Source organism: Aythya marila, assembly GCF_965140915.1.
Source record: "Aythya marila genome assembly, chromosome: Z".
In the NCBI taxonomy this organism is placed as follows: Eukaryota; Metazoa; Chordata; class Aves; order Anseriformes; family Anatidae; genus Aythya; species Aythya marila.
Genome location: NC_139080.1, coordinates 82,714,972 through 82,737,669, shown reverse-complemented (window position 1 = coordinate 82,737,669; position 22,698 = coordinate 82,714,972). Strand labels below are relative to the sequence as shown.

Genomic DNA, 22,698 nt, shown 5'->3' with positions numbered 1-22,698 from the left:
ACTGAAAATGAGGCAGTTAAGTGTCACTGATTTCAGTATTTTACATGTATTTATTTATATGCACACACATAGAGATATATACACAAAGATTTGAATATAAAATTACTTACCACTTCTTCTACCAGGTCTTCTACAATAAGACCTTGTTCATCAGTACGAAGGTTTGTAACCCACATCCAGCCATCTTCCAATTCATTATGGACAATAAACATGTCTCCTTTAAGGAAACTAAAGAGAATTACAGTAATAACAAAGTTAGAAATATAATCACAATACAAGCTTTAATGAACACAATGAATTCTTGAGCAGAATTTCAGCAAAACATTTGAGATAATCTGCTTATGAAAATACATTGATATTCCAAGCATACCGTGTGTATTTTTCTCATGGTTTAAGTGGCTATCATATATGAATATTTATATTTCTTTAATTTACATTCAAAATGTAATACATATTTAAATTCTGTCAACTTTAAAGTGTACTAACAATGCATAAGACAGAAATAACACAACCGTATTAGAAGATAGTAATACTTTCATTTTTTCAAGATGGACCAAATATAAAACACCAGTAAACCAATTAAAATGCCATTAATAGTCTGTAAGAAAATAACACTCCTTTCATTGAAATTTAATCTAGCATAACAGAAGCCTGTGGAACATCTGTTATTTATGTTCTCACACAGGAAAACAAGTGCTACGAAGAGAGTATAGAATAGTTACTGGAAAAGCCATGGCATCATCTACAAGAAAAGCATAAATAAGAAGCATTAACGTGCCTAAGGGAGCTTCATTACTAGAAGGTTTGGGTAAGTTACTCCTTAAGTTATCCCAAACTCAGGTCACACATAAGCATTTCACTGTAGCATAGCAGGACTTCTCAATCAAGTCAGATGATGCATCAAGGGTACAGGAAGTATCTACATGTATAAGACACTGAAGTTCATTAACTACAAATCCAGTCCAAAATTACACAGCAAATTTCAAAGAACATTTCCCTCATTTGAGATGGCTACCAAAAAAGACATTAAGATCGTGCATAAAGCCAACAGCTAAAATAAAAAAGCCTAATGGAACATGGAATTAATTCATCTGCTAATGAACCTAAGCTGTAAGAATGGGTGGTGGCCAGCAAGAGCACCCTACATCAGCTCTATTATGAAGAACTAACTACACAGTAAGTTGCTGCATGGATGATATGCTGAAATTAATCCTGCAATGCTATTAACTTTAATATCCTCATCAGTATTCACAAAGTTTTCGGTCAAGATTCACTGAGTCACAGAGTACATTTATTTGACCCAGAACAAACTGAGAACTTTGTTCCGGGCAATGCCAGGAACAGAATTATTTTAACCATGATCTCATAAGCCTATCACAAAGCTCTGCATTTCAGCTGTATCCTGGAACAGGGAGAAAAGGTATTATTTGCTATCACAATAAAAATTGTAGAAAAGTAACAAAATGTTTTTCTCCTGTAAGTTAAGTTCAGTAAGCACGTACTGGACTTGACTGGTATTTTTATTCTTACATGTAGTAAGAAGTTTTATTTGAGATGTATAACTAGAGTTCCCTCCTTGCCTTACCACCCTCTTCTTCTCCTCCCCTGCTTAGAAAATCATCACCTCAATGATAAATATCATCACAACATTCCTTAAGGAGGTCAGGCTGGATTAGGCTGTGAGCTGTGCAATAAGTTTCCACCCTAACGAGGATATAAAGCTCTTATATCTTTTTCTGTATTGCTGGATATTAGAATAGTTCAGTTGAAAAGGACCTAAAAGGTCATCAAGCCCAACTGTATCTTAGATCAATACTCCTAAAAACAAGCCAATTCCCAATTCACTTGGAATGTTAAATCAGCTTGTGAAACCAAGACAGTCTCATGAGACTAAAAATCAGTGCAAACTTCTTTGAAACCCTCACGCTTTTCTATTTGAAAAAAAAAAATAATCTAGTATCACAGGAAAGCATTATCACTCCAAGTAATTAGCATATGCTGTTCTATTGGAGATGGAACTGTTGGATTTGTTTCCTTCCCATATATGCAGAGTATCATGAAAAGTCAAGAGGTGCACAGCACACAGACAATACTGAAGAAATTCTTCAGCTATCAATGTTAGAAAGGAAATGAGTAACAGTGTAACAAAGTTATGATAAACCAGCACAGTTCAGTAACCTTTTAAAATCTTAAATTACTAGAGATTACACATTGAAATATCATTTGTTCAATAGAGACTTTTTGAAAGGAGAAGGGGAAGAGAAAGGAAGCAAGAAACATTTTTGCTTTACTTGAAGAATAGACAAGCAATGAGAACAAAGTAACAGCCACAGGAAACAAAAGTTTCCAAGCACAGACAACAAAATACATACTAGCACATCAGAAGCCTTTGTTTCTTTAATGTCACTCCTTCTTTCTTAGTTCAAAAAAAGGTACTAAGTATGCTAGTTTCAAATTTTTAGGTAGTCAACCATCACATTCTCTTTCTGGTGGGAAGGATTACTTTGGCTTGAACTATTTATCTGCTATTAGCTACTTCCTATACACAATTAAGGGAAAAAGCAGCCTAAAACATTTATTTCAAATATTCGTGAGACACTTCTGCACAGAATTTTCTCATACACAAATTTGCCCTCTTTAAGAAAAATATAGGCCTTTATAAAACTTACTGGAGAAACATAATTAATTTTAGTTCTAACAATCTAATGCAACTTCCCGTACAACACAAAGTAGCATACAGAGAAAAAAAAAGTGTTACTGTTATATCCAACAACAACAAAAACAGAGAAATCATCCTTTAAGCTAACAATATCGTACTGGAAAAAGAGATGTTCATATTGCACATGAATGTATACTTAAATCCTTGTTAGTATCTATACATACTCGGAGAATCTCAGAACTGCTACTACCTATATTAAAACATACCTTATTTCATCAGTTTCTGGCACTTTGGTGTAAGGCAGAATTGCTCGAACTCTCCTTCTGTCCTCCACAGGCTACAATTTAAAAGAGAGCAAAAGTAACACTTTTTTCACTGCCTTGTAACTCCTCTCCCCAATACTGTGCTATTCTGAAGAAAAGGATTTGTAATGGTCACCTATATCCCCCCCGACAGCATTAAATTTTCCAAGCTTAAAACCACTAAGAATACAATTCGTACACTTACAGGTAGAGAGTTCTCACTTTGTTTCGTTTTGTACCATGAAAGATAATGTACATTCTCATCTTGAAAATACTTTGCTAATAAGCTAATTCTCATGGAAATATAAATCTGAAGTTTCTTCCAATTACAATGGAAATTTAAAGAACTTGAACTATCAGAAACATTTTTAGGTTTTAAGTTTTGTTTGCATGGTTTTAGTGATGAGAAATTGAAAGATGCCCCATTTTCAGAAACTTTGATTATCCACAGTATGAATATTTGGATATTTTTTTTTTAGATACATAAAATATCACAAAACAATAAAGGTTGGCTGTATTACAGTGGTACTCCTTACTAGCCAAGAACTACATACATGTATTTTCTTGTTTATGCCTATCCACCTGCAATGCTATTGCTACTTTTGGAGACAACAGCAATACCCAGTATCTAGCTTTCATTAAAAAAACAACAACAACAACAACAAAAAAACACTAAACAGCATTTTTTTAATCATTATTTTCCATCAGTAAGAATGCTTTTTTAATATATTCCTTATACCTCATGATATGTTGAACCTATGTAGGATGCTCAGGAGCTTTCTGCAGTGATTTTTCTTCTCCAAAGAAAACTATGAGTACTGATTAACGATACCAAGTAAATGGCTCTTAAAAATATTACTGCAAAAATGTTACTACTTACCTCTGGAGGTGCTACTGGAAATAATAGCTTTTCCCCCTTCAACAAACAAGACACATGACTGTAATAACCAATTAAGTCTGAGAGTGAAGCAAAGCGACGTCCACCAATGTAATAGTCTCCACACATGGCAATAATCCTGTTAATAAAAAAAAGGAAGCTTGACATAGGTAAAACGAACCATCTGTAGAAAAAAATCCCCCTTTTTTTTTTTTAAAAAAGCAAAAGGAAATTAGGTAATGTTGAAGTTTTAAAGCAGAATATCTACATTCAATAAAATACCGTATTACAACCTCTCTGTACAAAGATGTACAAACCTTAACTAATGGGTATTTCACCTGAAATTACTTATGTCTGTAAAGAAAGGGGAAAAAAAAAGACAAAATTTGCTACAACTAAATGAAGTAAACTAAACAGAAAAATGTAATTAGTGTCCTGGAAAACTGACAGGGTGCTCTAGTAGATGCAACAACAGTACCATGTGTATCATGCAGGACATAAATACATGTATGTATTTAATAAAGTATCAAATTATTTTCATAATGAAGACTGAACTTGATTATAGAATGCAGAAAATTCAAACACCTTCAAAAATAGTCATTTTCTTGCAGTTAATTTGCTATCCATGCTGAAAATTAAGAAATTACTTTGGAATAATTAAAATATCTCCTTATACTTATTTTTTAAGATCTGTATTTGCTAATTGTTAGGGAAAGGCTTATGGAACATTTTCAGTATTTTAATACACAAAGAATTCTTTTAAAAAAAGTTTGTTTTATTCTTTCAAGGCTGTGTTTTACCTAAAATACAGATTCATGAAAACACTGTCATACAAAAAATGGAAGGTACCACATCTGTTGTCATTGCTATTCCATACAAATTCTAAAAGCAGTCAAAAATAACTGATCTAGGCAAAAGGATTAACAGTATCAAAAGCATTCCTGCTATAACCAAGAATCGTTTAGAAATGTAAAGAAGTACTTAATTTGAAGCAACCAGTGTTTTTGACCAGATAATCCAAAGAAACAACAGGAAGTATGTAAATTGGTGGCATCAACTGGACCTGAGTTTTTCCAGCAATGCAGATGTGACAGCTGCCCTTTGTTAACAGCTCACTCACATTCTTACAGGGCTATCTAGAAAGCAGCTGGGAGCAGGGAATAGATGCTGGCACAGGGACTGAACCGCTCATTCAGTCACACAAAGTGAAAAGGAGACGCTCATCTATATAAAAGTTATCATTTCTGGTACAACCATTAAACATCACCTGTTTTTATAAAGCCTGCAGCTTCCAATAAATTGTGTCACAGGTAGAAAAGCCCTCCTATTTCTCTCCAGAATTCTTGTTGCAGATTGTTGGAATCCCTTCTAAAATATCTTATGGTACACCTTTACAAATGGAAGTCTAAGTGTATATATACTGCTTTTGATCAACTGAGAAAAATATATGAAATAAAGTATAAAAATAAACAGATTATTAACAAAGTAAGCAGATTTTGCTTATTAAGGAAAAACTTAAAATCTACGAACTCATCTTAATTCTCTCTCCAGTCTCCAGAAGAGGTAAAAATTATCTCAAGAACATTTCAAAATAAATAATAATACAAAGAATAAACGTATCTGAATCTTCTCAGTATTCCACTGCTAATCCCTTTACAATGTTTGGGCACAATTCAAAAATAAAAAGAAAAAAAATTCAACTGCCACAAAACTTATCTCTCATCCAAAAATGAGTATATTACTTATCTGCAGCTTCTTTCTTCTGTTTTTACTCCTGTTTTCTTTACCAGGTCAGTAATCTCATACACTAATAAAATTCTTTCTTCTCAGGCTGTTCTTTGAGCTGAATTATTTCTCCCAAACAATAGTGTAAAATCTAAATGAGGGTGAATCTTCAGAGATGAAATCTGAAGTTTTTAAGCATGTAGCAATGAAATAGAGAGTCAAATAACAATGTAACTTTAAAGGATTTAGACCAGATCTTTTGGCATATTTTCGGCAAGATTCCTTGGTGAATTACTCCATAGAGATTAGGTTCTTATTGAAATACACTGTTTCAGATTATTATTTCAAGCATGAACAAAAACTTTCTTGGAACACAGAGCCAATGTATACAGAAAGACTTCTGTAATCCCAGAAAATCCTGAAGGGCAAGACTAGAAGACAAATATTGTCCTTTACAATATTTGGTATCATGCAAAAAAAAAATGTATCACTTCTGTGAAAATAAATTGTTTTAATAGATCCATATGCTACCCATCAATCACACGGTACCCAAGCATTTTCACCCAAAACGCTGGGATTTTTAGGGAAATAACTGTGGGAAATAATACTTGTAGGAAACAAAAAGAGGAAGATTGTTTAGCAATGACATTTTCACCCATTTCTGGTAGATTGCAATTGGCAAAGATGAAGCTCTGGTGGAGAGAGCACTTTTACTTTGTGGGAGACAGATGATTAATCCCTATATTTGTTTGAAATTACATCAACTGACATTGTTACATTTGACAATATTCTTGAGCATAGCACCTGACTTTTTATTAAGAAAGAAAAAATACATTCAGCAAATGAGATTGAAATGTGTCCAATCTCTGAAAAACAGTATCAACAAAACACAAATTAATTTCCTTGGTATGTTTTATGGATCTTAGAATGAAAGATTATTTAAGCTTGGGAAACACACTAGGGACCCTTTCCTTAGGGAATTGGAAACTGTTGGAGAACATTTTCTACCTGAGATGCCAGCAACACTTCTATGGTGGGCATGAACCAATATTCAAGTGCCCTGAGGTTGGCTTCAAGAGCCTAAAGTTATTAAAAATAATGCAGGACTGTAGAGCAGTACTAGAAAGAAAACATAAATATAGCTTAATTTTCTGCTACTGCTAGACAGGTACCAGTTCCCAACAGAGTATCAATACAGCTGAAAAGCTGGAATTGTTAGCTCAGATAGCAAGATGCAAACATGAGATACTATTTGTGTGCTACACTGCCTGAATTTAGTGGAATTATGAGCTGATGCGTATGCTAGATCAGGACCTCTGAAATACATCTCACCTCACAGCAGACACATGCAAAAGCTCCCTACATTTGTATACCACAGACATAGTGGCTCATACGTTGGTATCCTGGATAATTTGCTTTCAGAAGTTGAAGAGTTTAGTTTGTGTTTGTTTCTATCAAGACCACTGAGAAAGGTTTCTACTACTGACAAAGAAACTTTCCTTCCTCTTTCGCCAATATTTTTTCTACTCTATTTGGTGAAGGTGAATGTTACACTACAACACAATACTTGCTAACTAACATTCATGCCTGTCTCAGAATACATCTCATTTACACTAATGAATAAATGAACTTACTAATATACACAGCTTGCCAATAGTGAAATAATCCTAGTTACAGTTTTGTATAAAGGCCTATTTGTATTTAGAACAATTAATTCTAACATGTACTGAAAGCTGTTTCAAGCAAACCCTTTGATTGTTAAATACATAATCTCTTCATTTCTTCTCGTTATTTTCTTAAAATTAAGGAAGCAATCATACTTGCTAGCACTTCAACATTGAAGTCTGTTCTGTGAGCTAAAAACAAGTTCTGAGAAACAGTCCCAAAACAGTCTCTGTGGCTGACTAATGGAACCTGCATGTTACTTTAAGTCTATTAACAACAACTTCAGACAAGCCTCTCTCTACTGAGGGTTTCCTTTTATTTTTGTTCTTTAACCTATAAAGTGATTCTTAAGTAGTGTATTTTAAAACAACTAAGCACAAGTTAAAAGCGGTACCATGAAAGACTAAAAAGACAAAAATATTATAATAGTGGTTATTGCTGTCAGTACTGTGTTCTAAAAAAAAAAAATAAATAAATAATAATAATACAGTATTTTAAGAGAAAACATTTAATTCTCACCTAAAATGATTGACATTTGTTTTACTAAGGAATGAAAGCACAAATGAACCTGGTCTCCGATCACTCTCTCGAATAAGGTAGCTTCCAGGTTTTCCCGCCTGTCGAAGACGTTCTTCTGCAATTGTTCTGTCAAGTTTTCCATGATACCACCTGAAAAAAAAAAAAAAATTACAAGGGGTGTCCTTAGAAGTTAACATTTTCATTTATTCTTACAGAACATATCTGAGACCAAAGCAAGCTTTCAGTTGGAACTGATATCACTGTGATCTTTTCCTGCAAACAAAGTTACTACATATTTGCAGGTGCAACCTCCCAGTAAGTGCTTTTAAGACAGCATAGATTTCAGATAACCAAGTAACTCGCATTTTGAACCATCCCATGGGGCAGAAGCTCTAAGTATCATCTTTTCCTCTTTCCCCAACTCACTTGTTTTAAATAAACAGAAGTGGAGGTGACTTCTGACTTGAATGAAGACTGTTGTGTTTTAAGCCTGCCTGGGCTTCAGTTCAGGCTGGAGTTTCCTAAAACACGAACTGTAGAAGTGATTTGTAACAGCCTTTCCTTAGCTCACACACACAGATATCCTGGTAGCAAAGCCTGCATCAAACTGGAGTGACAGCAGACACCAGACCACCATCCAGTCCCAAAAGAGCCCTTCCTAAACACAATTCATACCCTATAAATTAAAAGCAAGTACAGATGTGTGGCAAGTCACTGACTGCTGAAAACGACAAAAGCGCACTTCCATCTGTAAAGTAAAGGTAAGACTTAACAGCAAAGCATTAATTAGCATTACCTCAATTCTTTTTATTTACATAGCTTTTGTCAGAACTCTTATTCGATCCCAAATGATTAAGCATTAGGTTTAGCACTAAAAAGAAAAAAAAAAAGAGCAGCAATGGAGAGAGTAATTGAAATATACAAAGTCAAGTGGTGTTTCTCATCACTTTGTACAAGGAAAAACAACTGTGCCATTTACAAAGCTGCAGCATGTTCTGGAGCTACATAACGTAACTTATTAGGTCTGCATCTATCAACTCACTGTGCTTAGAATTAACCTTTAATCTCCACGTTCAAGAAAACATCCGTTTTCATACTATCACTGTTTTATAGTATTTACATCATTTACTACTTCAGTCACCTACTGATTCTACCTGTTTGTGTAGATCTCTCATGCTATAAAAAAAAAATGCATTTTGGAACAGATATGAAAATTAGCTCTTTAAAAAAAAAAAAAAAAATACAGCGGGGCTGTTGATAAAATCTGGCCGGATACACTTTTTGTATGAAATGGAAGCAAAATCAAAAGTTTTCTCTGAGGGCTTGCCTCAGAATGAAAAGCAGATAAGCTGTACAGATAAGCACTACGTGCACCAGCGTCGATACTGTTTACCCTGGCAAAGCTGTGCTCTTGCTGGTGTAGCTCTCCTTGCTTCTCTTTCTTCCTCGTCCTGATGGAAACAAGCTAAACCAGAAGAAGTGCTGCTTTGTCTGTCCAGCCGTACCAGCCAGGTTACCCAGATGTGCCTCACCACATTCCAGAGCAGCACAGCCTCCTCGCTGCTGGCAGGAACAGCCAGCTCGCATACGGTCTGCGCTGCCCCATCCGGAGAGCTCAATGGGAAACAAAAACAAAATCAGGAGTCTGTTTTGAGCTCTCTAGGATGAAATATCCTGCTTGTCGAAGGGCATGTCGGTGGCTTGAACCCAAGGCTGTGCGTTATGAGCACACATCACAACTGGGCTTTGCTCGTCTGGATAGACTGGCTTTCTTAACACAGAAAAACTCCCCGGAGACTCGAGAAACCTTCCTGATCAAGAAATTCTTTGAAACCAGCATTCCACGGAGCCTATTTTAAACTAACAATAGGCTCACTACGCTTTTATTTGTTCCTATTTATCACCCACTCAAGAAAAATAATCTGGGCTCTGTTGAGGGACACATCGTGTTTCAATGCCAGGCTTAAAGGCATGCCTTCAAAATGGGGCAAGTGGGAGTGCTGATAAGAATGCAAATTGCTTATAAAAATATATTAGGAAAACAAAACAGCAGAATTACAAAATATATATATATATCAATGTTTTTGAGGGGGACTGTGATTTCTTACAATGATAGTCAGCAATACAGCACAAACCTGGGTGCCAAAATTTTAAGACCTGAAGCTCTAAACAAAGAGGACGCCCTCCCTGCTAGTTGGTGTATCACACACAGTGGAGACTGCCTCCCCAGCGTGAAACAAGATATACTTACTGTCCCATTCAACAGTTTTGTTCCTACCTCAGCTGAAGATACGTCGTACTAATTAAGGGATAAGCAAGGCTAAACAATGTTTGTCCCCTTATCTCAGAAAAGGGTTGTTTTCTAAAATAAAGCTGCCTGTTCAATGCCACTGAGCACACACATACTTGAAATACTTGCAGCTGACACAAAGTACAGTTGTATTCTGCAGTTCACTATGCATTAGTGCAATGAATAAACTACTCCACACCAGGAGCTACAAAAACACGTGTTAACCCTGAACTTCACTAGCAGCTGATGGGAAGGCGAGATACAAATGTCAGTAGAGCAGAGTCAATACTCAGCAACGATAGCAGAAAACAGCTCAAGTGATATCCTCAGGAAGCCTCTGTAGATAGCACACATCTTTAGAAAACAGGATACACACTCAAGTACAAGCTTTCAAGATACCATTAGAGTAAGCAAAATGCTTGTCGGGAAATAACTGCATTTTTCCAGACTCAAGTTTCATCACTAGAGAACCACTTTACTCAAACAATACAGCGCAGAAGAGTGCTGGAAGGCTTCAATGTTAAAAGCGCACATCTTACACTTCACCCAGCTCTCACCTGACTTCGGCATTAATACGAAGATGCACTCTGCAAGTTTTCTGCTTTACCTTAGAGCAGATTAATAGAAAATAGCGAAGAACGTTTTATAAAACTGCCACGCTTGATTTCATTTACAGATATCAAGTGCTCAATAAAGTATTGTAAGTATTATCTTTCTTAATACTTGCTAAGACTTCTTTTTTTTTTGATTCAAAATACACCCACAGATCAACTTTTCTTTCAATACTGACCAGGTTACTGATCACAAATTCACACTACTGAAAAATACTAAGATCATTTATGGTGTGTTATCAGATATAAAGGAATATCCACCCAATAATCAATGCTAGCCAAAGAAAAAGTGCATCAGAAATACCTGAACTGCAGAAGCAGTCCTACTCATCGTAATTGCACCAGAGAACAAAGAGCACAGAGCACTCTGAAGGATGGGACCAGTCTGAAATAAACTCCAGATTCTCTGCCTTTAACCCTCAATCAGGCATCTCTGTGAAGCCTGCAAAACATGCAAGTAAAATCCACCTTTTCCTCTCAGACGACTCCGCAACATTGTGAACTCTATAGGTCAAGGTCAACAGTTCCAGCATTTTTGCAGCCAGAACAGCTTCAGATTTAATGTGCACACAATTAGAAGCAACATTTAACGTGACGTCTTAACTTTCTGTCCAATATAGCCGCCTCACAGAGGCCAAATGGGGTCCTAGCTGCAGAGCAGCACGTTTATTAAGGGTTTGGATAGGAAGGTATCACACCCAACAACCTGCCGAGCTGTTCATCAGTAGAAAGTTGCCCCTCTGGCTGTGACTCTTACCACGTGTGCACTCGGGAGAGTAGCTCACAACTACTTACATGCACATCCTTCATTGCTGACAATGACAAGATCCCTATCGTTCCTAGTCAGTCACCTCTACTTCCTCGCCTAGTCCCATCTAGGAACACGTCTGTATTGCCAGCACTCACTTTGCAAAATTTTAAACGCTAATAATCCACTATTTTCACAGTGTTATGAGCAAACATAATTAAATGGCATTCTGAATCAAACAGCTAGTGTCCTAACAATACGATAGCTGTCATGGAAGGTATAAAAAGAGAAAATTGTCACTCAAGGTCATGGAGTGATTCAACTACAAAACGCCTAACTATGAATCACAATTTAGGCTGTTGCTCCCATGACCAGCAGTTTAACCCTGCTGTAACCAGCTCATTATCCATTCTGTGGCCTTCATTTTTACTCTACGAGAATCAGTAACAGACTTCCACGTTTCACAAACCAACTTGATGCAAGAAAACCCTTCCACCAGTTTAAATCCAAAACAGCCTATTCAAACCTGCACCATAACCTCAATTACAGCAAACAGAGGGGGTGCACACTCGATGTCCAGCAAGCTCAGGGTACGCTGCTCACAGGGCTTTTGGCCCCTGGCAGGGGCACTCCACGAGGGCCGCGCCAGACACAGGCTGTTGGAAACGAAGCAGCAGATGGTGAATTTACCAGCTGGGAGCACATCACATGGGTCAGCCAAATCCTTTCATATTTACGTTTTTTCCTTTTCACTTGGGAGAAAGGCATAGGTATGAAGACACATTGCTCCATCGAACATTTCAGCACCCTGCTACTTTAACTCGGACACACAGCAGGCCAAGGAGAGGGAACGCGGAAGAGCGATGAAGGACTGGGTAAGTGTTTTTGAGCAACCTAGCAGAAATGAAGGTATTGGTAATAACAGGAAACCTGTTTCCACCTACAACACACGTTACAGTGCAGAGGAAAATTCATCACCACATGCCATATCCACTTCACTCAAAGCCCCTCTTAGCCATACCCTGCTGCTCCAACAAAACGTATTGCAACAAGCAGAGGACTTCCAGGAGACATGGCCAGAGCTGCCTCCCTATCAATGCAGCCACTGCCTTTCACAGTACCTCTCACACATTACAGATTCTTGTTATCACTTCCTGAGACTACACGAGCTCTCGTTACTTACCATTCCATAATTAGCAATTTTTTGACAGGGTCTTTGCAGTTCTCAACATCACTTCCTGCCAGAAAAAACTTCCTGCCAGAGAAAAAGCTCTGCAAATATGCGCCACTTGCTGTACTGTGCTCACCTGTAAGACACTGAAACAAGCTGAAAATAACCTGAAGCACTGTAGGTGTTCTTTGCCCAGCACGCATGAAATTAGAGGCTGTTTCATACTCTTCTACTAAGCATGCTGGTGTTTTTTGATTCGTTTTATATGCATTTTTCCATGTGGAGGCAGAACACGTAAACCTAATGCAGTTAGCTTATATCCTTTTTCTGTTCTAAAACCCCTTAAAAACAGCAAGTAGAAAAAAAAAAAAAAGAGGCCATGTAGGAAGAGTAGGAAGCAACTGACAAAGTTCGGTCCCACCGTGGTACTTGCAAATGCCTCTGAAAGCCACTGAAATGCTTTCAGCAGAGAAAAACACAACTGTGGACTTGAGGAAAACAATAAAATTAAAAACATCTCAAACAAAAACCTCAGCACGTCTTAACAGAAAGACCAAGCAAGGATGAGAAAAAATGAGGAAAGCCTACACTTAATAGGCAATACATTTAAATAACTTTAAAGAAAGTGGGGTTCTAAACACTTCCATCCTTTCAAAGATACAAGGTGTAGTAAACCTTAGAAGAGATCTAACAGCACAACAGACAACAAAGGCAGGCCACGGAGTTCTTTCAGTCCTATCTAATGCACATTTACTAAAAAGAACAGTGACCGCTATCTCCTTTTTGCAAAAGCCACCGATAAACAAGATAAATATAGATAAACCAAGCAACAGCTCTTGAAACTCTCATTTTCTTACTGAAAGGTCAACTTAGGAAGTAAATTCTGGAACTCATTACAGTTTTTAGCAAGACATTTCCCATTTTTAGCAAAAGTTTCCTATTCAGGCATGCTCCCTACACGTGCCTTCTGGTCAGAGATAGGCCTTTTCTGTTCAAACCAAGAGTAATGAAGAAGCTACAGAAGCAATGTCAACACTGCTCTGCAAGTCAGCAGATAATCTTCAGCAACAATTAAGGAATTTCTGGGATTTTCTTTCCTATACTTGAATTTAGAGACGATTACTACGGAGGCTTTGTTACATTTTGGTTTTGGAAGCATGAAGACATTTCTCCAACACCCCTCGGGTTGCCAAACAGTAAAAAGCACAGCTCTCCCCAGATGCTCAGAAAGCACGAAAAGCCCTCCAAGAAAAAAAAATCTAGGGAAAAGGTACAGAGAACCGGCTGTGGCTTGAACAAGACAATGCAAGTCATTCCCAGTCCTCTGGATTAACAAAATATCCAAACGTGAATTTTGTAAAGTCTCTGCTACTGTTTACTAATAAATGGAGACACAGAAAATGAATTAATTGATTAATAATTGCTAAGTTTTATACGTAGAAAAGGTTGATGCAATTTATCTATGAAAGAACCACACAGAATCCAGTAAGCAAGCCACGGACAGAAAATCCTTTTCTCTGTGTAGACGTATGGGTGAATATTTGCATACATATGCATAATTTTACAGCAAACAGGAGGACTGGATAACAGAGCAAATGTTTCAGAAAAAAATCTTACATAAATCTACACAGCAGTACAATACAATTCCTGAGCTGATTAGCAAAGGTTGGATAAATGTGCGTTGTTTCTTGAAGCTTCTGCAGAACAGAAAGCTCTGTGCTCTGCAACTGGAAGTCCACAGAGGAAAGCCTTGCCCAAACATCTGTTAAGTAGCTATAAATGAGAAAAATCATATGCATGCTCCTGCCTGGGCAGTGAAAGTAACCTTTAACAGGAAAGGTTAACATTTTTAATATTCCCACCTAGCTACACAGCCAACTTCTTCAAATACATGCAACTGTAACATCTCCACATTAGCATCAATATTCCAACCTAAAGAAAGTATAAACTGATGAAAGCCCAACCACTACTTGAAGATGAACAAGAATTACTACCTCAGTTCAACAAAAAAAAAAAAAAAAAACACTAACAAAACATACAAAAATAAGTAAATTATTGAAACTTGAAGATGAGAATCACTTGTATTATCCACCCTCTTCTACCTCCTCTCCTGAGCAGCACCGGGGAACGGAGACTGGGGGCTGTGGTCAGTCCCTGACGCTTCATCTCCTCTCCTCCTTCAGGGTCCCTCTCTGCCCCTGCTGCCCGTGGGGTCCCTCCCACAGGATGCCGTCCTTCCCAAACTGAGCCTGCGGGGGCTGCCCACAGGCAGCAGCTCTTCAGGAACTCCAGCAGCAGGTCCCTTTTGTTGCAGCTGGAGCTGGCTCCTCTCTGACCCGGGGCAGCTGCTGGGCTCTGCTCACAGAGGCCAGCCCTGGAGCCCCCTGCAACCAAAACCTTGCCACAGAAGCCCAGCACCATCACGAGAAGAATCAGGCCTTTAAACAACCAGAACCCTGGCTGGGTATGTTGAGTGTCCTCCTTCCCTCAAATGTGCCTGTAGCTTTCACGTTTACTTAGCAGCACTGGCTTGTATACAATTATTAAGATATACAAATTGATGTAATAAAGAGATAACTTGAAAGGAAAACGTATACATTGCAAGCAAACTGATTAAATATTTAAGGAGCACTATTAGGTATCTTACAATTTCAAAAAGGGAAATTTTTGAGCTTTGGCCACAGAAATTGGGAGATCTGCCTACAGAAAATAACGAAGTGTTCTACTTCACCCGTTTAAGGATTTCTTGTGCTTCCCTTTAAAGCCTTTGCTATTAGCTACTGCCACTGATGTGACTCCAGAGTACTTCAAGTAATAATTCCCAGCAAGTAAGTCCCGTAACACCCACCCTCAACTATACCATCAGCGTATTTATACACAAACAGAAACATTTTGGTTGGAAATGACCACGGGGGCCATCTAGCTACCATGCCCCCAGTGCTTCTCAAGCAGGGCCAGCTACAACAGGCTGCCCCCAGCCAGCCACACGCAGCGGGGTTACAGGTACCTGCAAGGATGGGGACTCCACAATCTCAGGGCAATCTGTGACCGTGTTTGACTACCCTCACAATTAAAAAAAAAAATAAAATAAAAAAAATGTTTTTTTCCTGTATTGAAATGGATTTTCAAGTTTTTTCATTCGTTCCCACTGAGTCTTGCCCTGTGAGTGGCCAGCACTGGGGACAGCTTGGCTCCCCCATCCTCGTCCCTACCCATCAGGTACTCAGAGGCGGGGATACGATCCCTCTGAGCCTCCTCCAACCCAAGCCGTCACCTTGGTGGCCCTGTACTGGCCTCGCTCCTCTGAGCCCACATCTCCCCCACTGGGAGCCCAGCACTACACGCAACACCTTGGACGTGTCCCACAGTGCTGAGCAGAGGAAGGATCGCCTCTGACGCCCCTCGCAGTGCCACCCAGGAGGCTGCTGTTTGCCTGTTTTAGTGCTCAGATATGTTTCTAGCTCCTGGCCAGCTTGCTGTCTGTCAGGCCCACTCAGGCACAGCGTGGCCCTGCAGAGCTGCTCACCAGGCAGTCAGCCCCCAGCACAGAAAAACATCGGTCAGTCCTCTACGGGGCTGTAGCTTTGTGTTGCCTCTGCTGAACTTCAAGAGGTCCCACAGGGCCCAGCTCTCCAGCCTGCCCAGGTCCCTCCAAATAGCAGCCCACCCACCTGGCACATGAGGCACTCTTCTCGGGTCTGTATCAGCTGTGAACTTGCTGATGAGAGCAGACCCCGTCCCACTGCTGAGGCTGAGAACCACAGTGTTCAATGGCACGGGTCCTGGAGGACACCACCAGTGTCACCCCACGGACACCACCACCTTCCCCTACCCGACAAGCCAGGGACCTCACTGCAGAAGGCCACAGTACAACCAGCGCCGTCCTCCCCCCATCACCTTCAATACAAAACATAATGCAAAGACATATTCAGGTTAAAAACAAAGCAAAACAAAACTTTCCTTCCATTGCAGAGCGACGGAGCAGACACTTCAGATAACAAATACAGACTGAGGACTGTCTGCAAGCATGCAGAACAGCATTAGGAGCCTGACAAGCATCCGAGTGACAGTAACACCTTACTGGTGCTGAGCGTACTCGGGCAGGAGGCAGAGGAATGCAGAATTGTTCCATGGGGATACTTCTAGGAAGCACACGGACCAGGTTCAAACACCTTCTCCTCCCTCCTGCTGCACCCTCCAGTGAGATACATACAAAGACTTCACTGCTTTTCTTAAATGAGCAAGGAAGACACAGACAAAGTGGAAAAGTACTGCATGAGCCCTAAGAGTTTATGGCTGAACCTACAGATGGGGCCCTTCGCTGGAGAGACCCAAGCCTCACTGGTAAATTCGTGCTTGCCCCAGCTGCCCCACCACCAGGCATGAAAAAGCAAAAGGTGAGGGGACACGGCACAACACTGAGCACCCCAAAAGGGCAGGACAGTAGATGGAGTGCACAAGTCCCAGACTGCTGTTCTCGGAATCAGGGACAGAACAAAAACTCGATAAAGTGAAGGTCAGGAGAGCATCCACTCCTTAGATGAAAGGACAGCATCCGATGTTAGCTAGAAGTACTGAAAATCCCTCCTCAGACTTTCACTAGCACCAAATGCTTTCCCACTTCTGTTTTTTTTCATCCGAAGCTTCCTTTAATGTACGTACCTACCGTGTCAGCGCACTTACTGCTTGGCTTCCTATATATGGTTAGGTGCAATTCTGTCCTGCTGCTCTTAACCGTGCATTTCTAACGCCACACACTCAGCCAGAGGTAAAACCAGACTTCTCTTCACGTCTAGTTTGTAAGCGGCCCAAACAGTACGCTAACCAGCATCTTCAGGTAACTAATTTCTTTATCGACTTCTGCTCCCTGTGGAAGGGGAACACCTTGTTTTCCAAAAGAGAAAAAGTTTACGTGCTCAGGTTAAGTGCAAAACAGAAAAGGAACCTCATATGCTAAAATCAAGTTGCATCCCATTTCACTTTTTATTGCTTATATAGAACCTAGCTGCATATGCCAATGTTATTTCCCCCCAGCTCTCACTGCTACAGACTTATTCACTGGAATGGAAAATGATCCTCAACCATTATTCAGGGAAAAAAAAAATTCTTTTCTTATTAGTTACTCAAATAAACAAATGTTGCACAACTCTGGGCTTGCCACCTTTGACAGACTTACCTCAAGAAACTGTAATTCACACCGCGTTCAGACAGAAATATTCTTTCACGCAGTCTTTGCTTGTAATGCTGTTTCCCTACCCATCTCTCTGTTTTCAGCTTTTTCTCCCTAATTTATTGCCTCAACAGATACCACGAGCTACTCTAAGAATACATCTGCTTTGGGTAAGATTTTGTTTTAACCAGACAGTATTTTGACAGCCTGTTTCATTTTGTTAGGTTGATGGCTTTCAATTTCAACTTGTTACCATTTAAAACTGCTAATCGCTGCTTAAAAAACACCATATGAAAATGTGAATTTTTTTGAAACATCCAAGAACTGCTTCTGCTACTTTCATGGAACACTACAATCCCAAACAGGTTATTTAGTCAACTAAGATATTTAGTGAAATGCCTAAATAACTATAAACTATTTCACATAGCAGTGATTTTATTTTTTTTTTTAACTAAATTAAGCAGCATTCACTCATTAATTTTGAAGGCCATTTCCTTGCACGATTTCAGACCGCCGTCAGCCTGTCAGTGAGCTTTGCAGATGGGGAAGAAAGCACAGAAAAAAAAAAAGAACAAAACAAACACAGAATTGCCCATTTTATTCCCTAGCATCCTGTGCTTCCCACCCAGCATTAAACTACAATATAAACACGCGACTGCCGTGCTCCAGAAAAATGAACCCCCCCCCACACACACACACACACACTGAGCAGACAAGTCTCGAGTCAGCTCCACTCGGGATCAAAGAAGATAAATATCAACCCTACTTGGGAATTTTGTGCTTCTGAGTAAAGTGAACCTGTTACGTGCTGACAATCTCCTCCTAGTGCTAGAAAATTAAGGAAAACATGTTAAGAGAAGACATGTTCCCCTTTTCCATAGGTATGTGGAAAAGAAAAGAGGAAATTAAGTGTATTAGGTGCTTGCTAGCAAAGACGAACACATCCTGACTGCTCTGAACAAACTATATTTACAGCATCCTGATGGGAAGTCCAGAACTTGCATCTGCTTCATTTCCCATCTCTTCAGGTTAGCTACTGTAAAAATCAGCATGACAAGAATACGGTGTCTAAAAAGCTAATCTACAAAATATATTCGGTCTGTACCAACTTTATGGCCTAAAACTTGCAAACAGGGAATTCACTCAGGTATTTTGTTTTTAATTGCTAAACAAATTAGGAGATAAAAACGTTATAAAGTTATGTGTAAGTTTATACAAACGCTTCATTTCATTTTATGCATAAAGATCCAATTTCAGACCAGAGTACAAACTAGGAAACACCAGAAGCGACTTTTACCAGATTTTTTTTTTTTTTGTTTGGAGTCAGTAACCAACAATTCAGTAAATCCTGACATGCGATGCGTGTCCAAGGGAGGGCAAAGCGGGCTAGTTAGTGGTTATTGTTGTGAAAGAAAAAGAAAATGTCTTTTTGTTCTCGTACAGGAGATAGTGCCACACAATGCAAAGCCAGGAGTGAGGAGCACTCCCCGTTCTCTGATGTGCACGCATTATCCTGTAAGCAAACAGGACAAAGAAACAAAACTGTGTGACAGAATCACAGAATTATCCATCAGGCCAACCGTGTATGCCTCCCATAAAAGCTGAATGAATTAGGAGGAAGTGGGAAAGGGTGGAGCTGGCAGTCGTATTTAAACAAATGGAACAGCAGCTTTACAATCGTATCCAACTGGAGAAATTCAATCCACGTTGCAAATTCAATCGTTGTTCTTAAAGATTTGTGCTGGACTTTTCCCTACATGAGATTATAGATAATGCTGAACTCTGTTTTGGTAATACACTCAGAGCTCAACTCCACTGCAGCAAACAGTCTGGCTACAAAGACAGGGCCCTTCCGAAATAAAACAGCAGCAGTGAAAGGATGGCAATATCAGCATATAGCCAGTGCAAACGGCTTAACAGAGAGTGGCAAAAACTGACAACTGCAGGCGAGATGAATGAAAAAGGCCAACTATATTAAATCAACCCACTTCAGATGTTGTTTACTGAGAAGTCACATACCCAAGATAAAGTTACAAAGAAAAAAAACACAGTTTATTACAGCAGTAAGTGCTTCCAATTAATCTTTAAGTACTTTATTTCTTGGGTTTTCCTTCTGTTAAGGGTTCTCCTGGGGCACAATGCTCAGCTACTGAATGCCTGGCTCTGTGGAGACTCCAGCGCCCCTTTGGTGTCAGCAAGGTGAGCCGTGCTGTTAACCAAAACAAAATCAGGGCCTCTGCAGTCCTCCCCGAGCACGCACTTGTCAGAATGCTAACATCCTCTTTTACACAAGTTCACCATCACGCCAGCACGTGAGTCACACGGCAATATCCCGACAGCAAAACCCGCTCAGATTTGTCCAGGTCATAGCAGCTATTCAGCATCAAATGGGTGATTATTTACACCTTATAACCACCCCTCTCTCTAAAGTTACTTGGAAAATAGCCTGCTTTCTCTCCAAAACACAGCCGAGTCTAACAGCAGCAGCAGCCCAGTCTTTCAGAGGGAAAACCAGAAGCGCAGAGCTCTGTCTCTCGCTGACTTTACAGACGAAGTAACTTCACTTTTATGTGCTTCTGTTTCCCTCCTTACCCTTTGTCAAAACTGCCTAATCATATTTCTAGCTCGTTAGTGAAGCCCGCAAGTTAAAGACTATTCAAACACCACCTTCACAAAACAAGGCCCTAAGTAGGCAAACTTGCATGAAAACTGAAGGAATTAAAAGAACAAAGGAAGTCTGTCAAGGTCAGAGAGAGAAATTTAAAAGGAATACTTGAATATTACATCTTACGCCCTCCTCACGACTGCAAAGGCTCCTGAAATGTTGGAAATACCTGATAGCACAGAAATTAACTCCCTGGTAGTGGAGTCACAAGAGAAGGTAAAAAAAAAGAACCCAAATTCAGATCGGTTTTCAGATTACCCTTCTGACCTGTATCCTGAATCCATCTGCCAGCCGCCACCTTGAAATCCTAAATCGCCTGCTACAGTCACTGAAACTTCAGGAATAATGTATTTCTAGGCACCAATGAAGGCTTTTGAAGCAATTTCATTTTTTAAGCAAGAAGCTACCTGCTAAGAGGACCACTTTCTGCTCTAACACGGGGCTCGCAGTGCTTCACAAAAACCTGCCGACTTCCTACACGTGAAGCCAGGGGTTGTTCTTAGAGCACTCGCTAATTACACAAGCTCCACATAACATTTTCGGATCCTGTATTTCGGGCAGGATAAACGCAGAACCGCTCTCAGGGCCAGATCCCCGGCATTACCGCCCTGCAGGACCCCGGTGAGCCCTAATTACTGGGCAAGGAAACCTAACCAAGGATTTACCTGGATTTCTTTCCACGCTGCCTCTCCTCCCTGAGCACAGCCTAACTAGGAACAACTCCCGAGCTGGCTGAGGAGCAAAGCAGGCTGGGTTTATCAAAACACACTGTCCTGAGTACTTTGGGACAGTGGAAGGATCAAGTTAAGAACGTGATGGTTTTAAGAATGTGCTGAGGGTGAAATATAAAGGAAAAAAAGAAAAAGAAAAAAAAAAAAGGCAACACGTGCATGCCCCTTTGGTGGTGTTTGAGGGGGTGAGGGTGTGCTAGGGGGGGGGGGGGGGGGGGGATATGGCACGCAAAATGATGAGGGGGTGGGAGAACTATTTCGCACCACGTGTTGAGATTGGGCTTAAAAGGGGAAAAAATAACAATAATAATAATAATTAACAATAATAAAATGAGCGTTGCTTGACGGGAGATCGCCGCCTGGAGACACAAAGCTGCCGCTGCCGGCTGCTGCCCCGGGGGAGCCCCCTCAGCGGGGGCGCGGGGAGGGGGATTTGGGGTGGGGGTGCGGGGCCGGGGGGGTCCTTTACTCACTGGTTGGTGGGGGGCGCGTTGAGCGGGATGGCCACCTCCTCCTCCTCGTACTCGGGGCCGTCCAGGGAGTCGCCTTCATCCACCGCCCCCAGCGCCCCGGCCGGGGGAGGAGGCGGCGGCGGCGGCAGCGGGGGGAAGGCGGCGGCGGCGGCGGCGGCTGCTGCGGGCTCGGGCGGCTCCGTGGCGGCTGCCGGAGGGGCGGCAGGGCCCGAGCCCACCGCCAGCAGCCCCAGCGCCGAGCACAGCGGGGCCGCGGAGCCCGGGAAGGGACCCGGAGGGCACGGCCCCTTAGCCCGGCACGGCCCCGCTTCGGCGGCGACGGCGGCGGAGGAAACCGAGCCGCCCTCCTCAGCCCCAGCCCCGGCCTCGGCCGCCATCATCGTGAGCCTCGCCCCCCTCCGGCCGCGGGGAGGCGGCGACAAAAGGGGCCCCGCAGCCGGCACCGGCCCCGCCCCGCCGGGGCGAGGCTGAGGCTGAGGCTGAGGCGAAACTTCCCCGGTGGGGACGGGACGAGGCAAAGGGAGGGAGGGAGGGGAGGGAAGGGGAGGGGAGGGGGGCGGCCGCTCAGGGCAGCTCGGCGGGGCGCCGCCGCCGCTTCATGCCGCCTCCCTCCGCCCTTCCACACGCCCTCAGCCCGCCCCCGACGGACGGACGGACGGACCGACGGACGGGCGGACAGACCGACAGACAGACCGACAGACAGAGGGAGGGAGGGAGGGAAGGAGGCGGGCATGGGCGCGGCGCGCATGCGTCCCCCCGCCTCAGCGAGCGCGTGCGCGCGGTGTGCGGTGTGGTGTGTGTGTGTGTGTGTGTGAGGCAGGGTCGCCTCGCCCAACAATAAAAATCCACCGAAACGGCCCCCAAATTAATAAATTATGACGTAAAAATGTGTTGTAGTTGTTATTAGGGGAAGGGGAAAAGGGGAAAAGGGGAAGGGGGAGGGTTCTGCTGCTGCTTGGCGCGGGGTTGGAGCGTCCCGCCCCGCCCCGCCGCGCCGTGAGGAGGCGGTGGGTAGGCGCTGAGGGCGCCCCGCCGGGGAAGGGGGGAAAGAGGGGGGGGGAAATAATAAATAATTTAACCGAATGATTTACA

At 41.4% G+C, this 22,698-nt stretch overlaps 1 protein-coding gene across 1 annotated transcript in view; it reads right to left on the bottom strand.

The window, feature by feature from the left end:
• RASA1 (RAS p21 protein activator 1) overlaps nt 1-22,141 on the bottom strand; it is a 60,830-nt gene extending 38,689 nt beyond the window's left edge. Inside the window, exons 1-5 of the mRNA XM_082783378.1 lie at nt 21,607-22,141; nt 7,748-7,897; nt 3,842-3,977; nt 2,926-2,996; nt 111-228 (exon numbers count right to left, since the gene is read on the bottom strand). Of these exons, the coding sequence (XP_082639504.1) occupies nt 111-228; nt 2,926-2,996; nt 3,842-3,977; nt 7,748-7,897; nt 21,607-21,986 (855 nt within the window). The 5' untranslated portion in view covers nt 21,987-22,141. The remainder of the gene's footprint in view (nt 1-110; nt 229-2,925; nt 2,997-3,841; nt 3,978-7,747; nt 7,898-21,606) is intronic.
• Between the last annotated feature and the right edge of the window lie 557 nt (nt 22,142-22,698).